At 34.8% G+C, this 8,995-nt stretch overlaps 1 protein-coding gene across 1 annotated transcript; it reads right to left on the reverse strand.

The window, feature by feature from the left end:
- Positions 1–4,622: 4,622 nt before the first annotated feature.
- Positions 4,623–7,106, reverse strand: LOC111394937 (agamous-like MADS-box protein AGL81). Its single transcript, XM_023020982.1, has 2 exons — positions 6,660–7,106; positions 4,623–5,265 (listed from the first exon to the last, which is right to left on the reverse strand). Exons 1-2 carry the CDS (start codon positions 7,039–7,041, stop codon positions 4,895–4,897), a joined length of 753 nt encoding a protein of 250 aa, XP_022876750.1. The 5' UTR covers positions 7,042–7,106; the 3' UTR covers positions 4,623–4,894.
- Positions 7,107–8,995: the final 1,889 nt, after the last annotated feature.

Below are 8,995 nucleotides of genomic sequence, written 5' to 3' on the forward strand. Positions count from 1 at the left end.
ACTCAACAAACTTATCATCACACTATCAGTCTAATAGTCTATCACAATTCACAGCCAGCAGCCTACGAGGAAAGAAACATGAAAGCAGAAACTAAAGCCTAAAGGTTTAGCCGTTCAGTTGAAACAAAAGACCTGAATTTGCCCCACCAAGATACGAGTCAGGGCTTTTCCAGTTCTCCATACGACCATACCCGACCCAACTCAACATACTTATCATCATTCATCACACTATCACTATCAGTCTATGATGTCTATCACAATTCACAGCCAGCAGTGAGCAGCCTACGAGGAAAGGAAGTTAGGAACGCGAAAGCTCAAAGCAGAAACTAAAGCAGTAAAGCCTAAAGGTTCAGTTGAAACAAAAGAGCATCTGAGCATGTTTGGCTAAGCTTATAATTTACTTATAAGCTTCATTTTCTCTTAATGCATAGCATAATAGCATTACTCGTATGAATTGATGAAGATGAGAAAATAAAAAAGAATTGTTTCAGCAAGCACAAGCGCAGGCACAACCGCACAGGCGAAGTCGTAAATCCGCCAAATGCCCAAATCGCAATGTGAAATAAATTAAATAATTACAAGTAACCAGTGCCGGCACTGCAGAATGAGAAAGGGTTAAACTTAACTGGTTAAGGGTTGTTGATTTTCTGAAATCATTGGCGAGAAGAGAGCCATCAGCCGTGCCTCCTCATGCCTGTAGCCGTCGGGCGCCGGCCGATTGCAGCCCAGCCTTTGCGCTTTCCTCTTTTAAAACTTAGAAGGGCTTTGATTTTTGGATTTTGCAGGGATGCATCACGTAGGGTAAGTGGTGGACGGTGGTCTCCAGGTCTGGTCTAATGGTCTCCGTCTCCCGACTGCCATCCATCTCTATTAAAATGAAGAAGAAGAAAAATGAAAGGGAAAAATTTTGGGCCCCCTAAAAATCTGGGCCTGAGGCGGAGGCCTCTTGGGCCTCTCATCAGGTCCGGCCCTGCATAGAAGCACCATATCTTTCAGATTTTGGCTCGTCATAGTCTCAAAAATTATCGCTCCTCACCAACCTTGGCTCTGAAACAACTTATTGCTGGGTTCAACTCTTAACTAGTTCAGCTTGTGATGGCATTGAGATTTCACACCAAAGTCAGTCTAAAAACTTGCAAAACTTGTACACAATCACACAAAATCAGCAAGATAACTTGTTGCTTGCTCCTCGATTGAGGCTGCCTCTTCTGCTACTAACTAATCTCCAGTCGAACTTGGGATATTAACTCACCAGCTGCCTCTGTTATAAATTAAAAAGCTCAAGAATCTTGAGATAGAAAAAAAAAATTCAGTGCCAAGATTCTTCACATCAAATCACCAAAAGAATGAAAAGCGGAAGTGATAAGTGTATTTTTACACTTATTTAGGCCCTTAAAATTGAGCATTTGTTGACAAATTGGATGAAACATGGCTTAATCAAATGTATATATTGTTTATAGGTAACAATCAATGAAAGATGCGGGAGTGAAGAGAATAAGCGAGAAAAAGAGCTAAATTGCATCAAATACAAAGTCCAGGGACTAAAATGCAACAATTCTAAAGTTGGGTACGATGCAAAACGAAGATTCGATGTGTAAGAACTCTATTAGATAAAAGAATAAGTGAATGGTACAAAAAAGAAGTGAAGACCTTGGAAAAAGTTCAAGGAGCAAGTTGCAAACTTGGCTCCAAAAAGCAACCCAAGGCGCGCACCCTCGCCTGCCTCAGGGACAAAATGGGTATGCATGAGGATTACCCCTCAATGATAAATGCGAATAAATTTAGGTTTTCTTATTTTATATTGGTAAACAATCTCCTTGGTATCATATAAATAGGAAAACACGTCCTGGCCTAATTTTTTTTATCATTGAGAGCCGACTTTTGAGAGAAAACGAGGAGAATATACTTCGAAAAACAAAGAATTCATCGCTTGAATCCAGATTTGAAGGCATTAATTAAAGGTTTACAAATTTTCTTCATAATTTAATGATTCGGGTGATTACCTTTTTTTATTTTTCTTGTATTTCTTACATTAGTATGCTAGGCTAAATCTTTTTGATGTGAACCCACGCAACACGAACACTACGGAACCCACAACTAGATTGTTAGAACCCCATAAAAGCCAAATTGATAGGTTTGTGAGTTTGAACCCAAGAAAAGCGAACCAAGCAACCCAACAATAACGGTGATAGAAGGACCCCTTGATTACACACTCAAAGACTCGCACCTTGATTGATGAACGCCACAAGAATCCAATTCTTGATAAGTTCAAAGTGTTCTAAAAAGAACAATTGGAATAGAAAGCAATAAAGCCTCTCAAAGAAAATTCTTTCAAGTGATGAATAATGTGTCTTTTTTATAATGAAGAAGTTGTCTATATTTATAGTCTAAAAACCCTAAAATCTATAAGAAAACCAAAAAGTTATAGTCAAAGATTACGAGAATCCTACCAAAACTAGAATTTTATCTAAATAAGGAAGCATCGTGGAGACCACATATCTCCGTGTAGCGCAAAGATTGCTTTTCGCAGTGCACGTCTCGCATACCCACCCCGTATTCAAATCCAACTGAATTAAATTTTTCAAATTTGATTGATTCTATTCTCATTTGATTTAGACAAAAAATAAAAAGAAAGTAATCAACTTACATAAGACTAACTGATCAACCCCATCCAATGCAATTTAGGCCTTCTTTTGCAATTCAAATTCAGATGAGATTTAAGTTGTTGGTTTTCTGGAAAGAAGGGAAAAAGGATGAAGAAGAAGAGTAGTGGAGGAATGGTAAATTGAGGACGAAAATGAAGACTGTCTCACGCTTTCTTCTAATGCCCCAACATCCTTTTCCGCTAATGATGAAATGAGAGGGAAAAAAATGGATGACGATACATATTTGCGACACGTTTCGAGTAATTCTTTCGCATTTTTATAAATGTAGGAAAACTATTTATTTCTATACTCATTTTCAACTGTACATTCATACGATAAAATATTTTGCACGTATACTTAAAATTTTCTATGTTTTTTAACCCCACATTATAAAAAAAAAGCACTATTCAAGACATCATTTTTATACAACATGGCCATCAAAACAGGGACTTAGTTGTCTCGCTAATCACTATATTATGTTTGTGCCTTTGACTACTTATTAAAGTTTTGAATGTCGAGTTTTGTTCACTATACTTATGAATGTATTGGACGTTACTCACGACGTGATATCCATTTCACAATTCTTATGAAATTGAGATTGAATGTGGAGCCAAAACTACATTATGCAAATTGCTATGTAAGAAATGTGTATTTGATTTCTCAATATGTTTTAAAAGACATCTTTGATTGCTCAACGTGTTTTAAAAGATGTCTTTGATTGCTCATTATATTTTAAGATGGTGGAGTTTTGGTCATTAAACTTGTAAAATTGACATCCATCCGTCCTAATATTTTAGGAATGTTATTCCAAATATCACTTGCATACAACAAAATTTATTTATTATATTTTTTGGCTGGGTACTATTTAGTGGAGACTTATATAGCTTGATATGAAAACATATTCAATCCGATGAACAACTCCTTTATAGCCAATTGTCCTCTAATAGAAGCTCCTAAATGGAGGGGTAAACAAAAGGAAAAGACAAGAAAGAGAAGAAAGGACCCTTTTTTACTGGTGACCTGAATTCTGGTGAATTTGAGGTGTCTGCTTCAATTTTTATTTTATATTTTTTATTTTTTTTAAGACAGAATTCTAGTACACTTTTTTTATTAATGTAATTAGTAGCTGCAAATGATGCGCATAATTATGGTGGATGATTTTTTGTGTCTGTTTTTTGCTACACAAAAATATCTGCTATAGTGATACATGTTGGTTTGCTGCTAATGTAAATTATGGTTTTTTTGGGTCGTGCATATTTTTTGTTAAAATATATAATCGGAATCATCAATATTATTTTTGCTGTTTTATGTTAGCCCTCTTCACTGTTCTGTTGTCAATTAGTAGCTGCAAATGTTGACCAGAATTTATTTAACCAATTGTAAATTGTTCAAGTTAACTTCAACTGGTATAATGCATAAGGTGATCAAAATTGACTTAGGGAGATTAAGCACCAGGATGTTTAGGCTTTGATATGGATGAAATATGTCTCTCTCTATTTAGAATCAAAGTTTCATAAGTTCTAGCCGTTAATGGACTGATGTAGAGCAGGGTATTCTTATATGTTCAGAGTGTAATGCTCATTTTTTTGCTCTTTCTTTGCTTTGAATGGTTAAAATGTAGCATTCTTATATGGAACAAGAGAATGAGATTTGTTCTCTCAAATATCTTTGTAGTTAAGCCAAGATTTCTTGTCCTAAACTAGACTGGCATGATTATCATGAACAGAACACATAATCTGCAACAGCAAGCCCTTGAATTAGCTATTTTCTATTGCACCATCCATCCAAAACTCTCCATCAGTTGGAAAGTTAGGCCAAGATCAAGATTTTTTACTCTTTTCATAGGTTTTTTGCGTAAGGCAATATACGACATTGACATCCTCGATATAATCAGTGTGGAAACATCGGAGAGAATGAAATTGATCGTCAAAAAATTCTGAGAAGTTATCGCCTACTGATTTGAAACTCAACTTCTCATTATCTGGTAATGGTGAATTGAAACTTTAAAACTGAGCGATAAAAAGATGGTTCCAGCAGTAAGTGTTGTTCATAGCATCAGTAACATAGTAGAATGTACTGTACATCATTCCTTTCTCTTCCCTCCAGTGATTATTGTTCTATATTACGAGTTACAAGTATGTATACATGAATCAAAAGGGAAAAGAAAATGGGTCCTAATCCAGATTAAAATATTGCTCGATTCGATCTCGGAGGCTGGTCACAATTTGCAACGTTGTAATTCATGTAATTCACAGCAGAAAGGTGTCCACGGTTGGACTAAAACAATATGTCTCTTGAAATAGGGGTGACTGCATCCAAGAAGATTCATCATTGTTATCAATATAGCTTTGTAGAAATTGCTCGCCTCCGGTCAAGAGTGCACTTTCAGGTTCAAACCAGAATGGAGAATCAATACAGTTCCATGGCTGCTCCATGTGCAGCTGCTGTGGAAGCTGAGAGAAGGCTGCCTGTGATGACTGAAAGCTGGTTCCTGGTCCGAAATTTGTAGAATGAAAATTGCTAGTAAAGCCACCGATATCCACAGGCAACTGATTTCCAAAATCCAGCATTCCAACATTAGAATGTGAGCCCAAATTTTGTGAATCTTTTTGAGGCCAGCCTGGAAAATCAGAAGTTATAAGTCTCTTGGTAAAAATATTTCTTGATGGACATAAGAGTGGAATATACATGGACAACATAGGACAGGATGGTCACACTTTCAGACATAACTTCGCTTGGCTAATGTTTCAAAAAATTTTGTGGAATACCACTTACAATTGCTGCAATCAGTCACAGATTGTGTCCAGATTTTGACAGAGAAAAATAGTAGTCACATAAGAGTATAACATTTGTAAGATTTTGAACTTCCACACTTAATTCGTTTTTTATCTCCCTTCCCTTTGCACATTCTCCCCCATAAATCCCCTGTTGTGAATCAAGGAAGAGAAAAAAATGTAGAAACAATTACATTTTAGTTGTTAAAGCTTTTTTTCTTTTTTCTTTTTTTTTTTTGCTATATAAAGTGTGTCATTTGTTAATTTTCTGGAACCTGAGTCACTTGATTTACAAGATTCATTCAGGATATATACATAACTGTTAAGGTTTAATATCCCAAGTCAATTAAAGATGATGACAATACTCAAAAAGATTCACAAAATCAATAGTCATTAGCTATTCTTCGTATTCAACAACCATTGCCATTGAAATTTCTTACGAACACTCACATCTATTTACTTAGAGATGAAAAACCTTGAGGCTTGAGGCCTACGAACACTCACGATTGTTATTTTGCGAGAAATAACAATGACAACAGCAACATTTGTTTCTCTGTTTAATCCATTGACAATTGTTATTGTTGTTGTCATTGGTGTTATCTTTCAGGGAGAAGTTCTTTATTTTGGAAGGTATAAACTGCAACTTAAATTCACATCAGCAATATCTTTCTGGTTATTTTTTTCAAGTTTCTTATTCTGAGTTTGACTATTGTTTTTGAAACTTCAGGCAGTATTGCTGGTGCACTTGTATTAGTCGTCGGGTTCTATGCCGGTGATTTGGGGAAGAGCAGAAGAAGAAAAGACTGAAAGGAAATATGAAAGTAACAATGCAGGAGAAGAAAAGTAACAATGTAATAAAGGCATGAAGTGCCTTTATTACAAGACCAGATCGAAGAAGCCTAGATTTTGTGACAACATGAGAGAAGTGATCAAGTCTAATAATTATTACATAAAACTGATCTAATAAGATTTAAACCTCCGATTCTTTGTGTTTTCTGGAATATAGGTTTATATCAATATTACTAAAAATTGTAAGTTTATGCTGGGAAATTAAGATTGCCTATTTACTTGTAAGAGTACTAGTACTGAACGTCACAATCTGGGCAACAAACCATCTAAAATAAAAATCAATTCAAGCAAAAAGCAACGTCTATCCATGAATGAATATAGAACAAGTATATGAATTCCAGAAAGAACAGAGAAACATGACTAAAAACTAAAAAGGGGCTGGTGAAAATACCTGGTTCGATTTCTTGATCTTTGGACCTGAGAAACTGAATCCGTTTCTTGACTTCCCCCAATTTGGCATCAATCTTTTTCAGATATTCTTCCGGATTCAAAGCCCCTTCATCACCACCCAAAACCTGCTTCTTGTTACAACCCCTATCATCATATTGTTGCTTCCGCTTTTTATTACGAGACCCGTTTTGGTACAAATTGATCACCTCCTGCACTTCACTCCGATTCTCCGGCCAAGAATCAATCTGCCCGTCGGGGCCTAAAATCACTGCGCAGGCTTTCACATCACACAAAGTTGACAATTCCATAGTCTTCCTCTTTATGCATTCTTTTCTCCTCGAGAATGCTTTTTTCTTGGCCCTCAACACATCAGCATCCGCCATGTGATATTACGAGAAGAGAAAATTGAAACTGAAACGGAGAGTTTTGAAGAGACGTTGGGTTCAAAGGCGGGAATTGAAATTAGTTGTTCTGTGTTCGAGACGAGGGCTTCCTTTTATAAGAGGAGGAGCGGGGAATAGAGCCGTTGGGAAAGAGGCGGGCAATGAAATTGATATTTGAAAATTAAAACTACTGGGTTCAAGTTTAAGGCGGTTAATGTAAATTTTTGAGTTGTAATTGTTGGGGACTAAAATTGCAATTTCCTTCATATCAAATTTGGCGCAGTTTGTCTAATTCTCTAAAATAATTTTTTTTGCCAAACTCATTTTTAATCACATTCTTCCAATAAAATAGTTATACACATAAACTTATTTTTTTTATTTTTACATACATTCTTTAAAAAAATCGCAATTATAAAATTTATTTTCACAAAAAATGGGCTCAAACACACTCTCAAAAAATCTCCTTATAATTGTTGTTTAACGAGCAATATTGATTAATTAGGAAAATGAGTTGGTTATTGTGCAATTAAGTAATCAAGATTAGAATTTGATTATATACACATAGTGAGACACGTGACAATACGGCAAAAGAAGGAAGATTTTGGTAGAAAAGTTTTGCATGTATTTTAGTGTGATTAAGCCAAATGAACAAGCTCCTAGTTTCAATTTCTGATTGACAACATTTTGTATCTTTTAGTGAGAATTCACAAGTGTCTATTTGCTTGAAAATTGGTCACTAAGCCTATTTGATCGATTTTGAAGATAGGAGGCAGAGAGAAGCGGGAGAGAGAACTAGAAAAACTGGACATATGTGATTTTGATTAATATTATAATTTTGAGTGGGTAAAAGTGGTGAGGTAAATGAAAAAATTTATTGAGTATTTTTTATTTTTTTTAAATATTATGGCTCATGGTTGGCTCTTTTTTAAAATTTATTTTTAAAATTCATTTTCAATCGCATATTTTACTAGATCCACTATTTTTATCATTTTTTCCGCCATACATTTTATCATACTTCTATCAAAATCTAATAAAATATGATTTTTAGCTAAACCAAACGTGAGCAAAGTCTCTTCTTCCTTGGTTGTACGTGGTTTGTCGAACAACGTTTAATTATTTCGTGTCTTTTTTATTCATTTTGTGTTTTGTACTTTTGTGAATTATTTTTTTTCCATTAGTGGTATCAAAGCTTGATGTTCAAAATTTGGGATTGTTGCAACAATGATGACAAGATTCAAATATGAGTTGGAGCATTTTGAAGGGAAGAATAATTTTAACATTTGGCAAGTACTATTGAAAATATTCTCGTACAACATGGACTTTATGAGATTTTACAAGGTAAGAGTCCAAAAAGGATGAAAGCTGCAAGAGTTAGAAGCGATGGCAATCAATACCATTAGATTGTCTCTTGCTCGTGAGGTAATGTAGAGTATTTTAAATGAGATATGTCCTTCTAAGTTAAGAAAAAGTTAAAAGATTTGTATGTAAACTTCTGAAAAATAGGTTATAATTGAAGAAGTAATTATGTAAGTTGAAGATTGATGAGAATTCTTACATAATGGACCATCTATATAAATTTAAAAGTGTGTGATGGAGTTACTTATAATTGATGTTAAGATTAAGGATGAAGATAAGGCAATAAGTACGTGTTTGGCTCTCATTTTATAAAATTCATTTTTTATCACATATTTTACGGAATCTACAATTTTTATCATCTTTTTTACCCAACATTTTATCATTCTTTTATCAAAATCCACTAAAAAATTTATTTTTAGTATTCTTCCATGGTTGTATGTGGTTTGCCAAACCACATTTAATTATTACTTTTCTTTCCAATTCGTTTAGTGTTTTGTATTTTCATTGGTTCCACAAAATTATTATTATTATTAAGCCCAAACGAACAATGCACAAAACCCTTTGTGCATTGGCTAGCCGGACCAAGCAACCACCCATT

Source organism: Olea europaea, chromosome 5 (assembly GCF_002742605.1).
Source record: "Olea europaea var. sylvestris chromosome 5, O_europaea_v1, whole genome shotgun sequence".
Lineage (NCBI taxonomy): Eukaryota > Viridiplantae > Streptophyta > Magnoliopsida > Lamiales > Oleaceae > Olea > Olea europaea.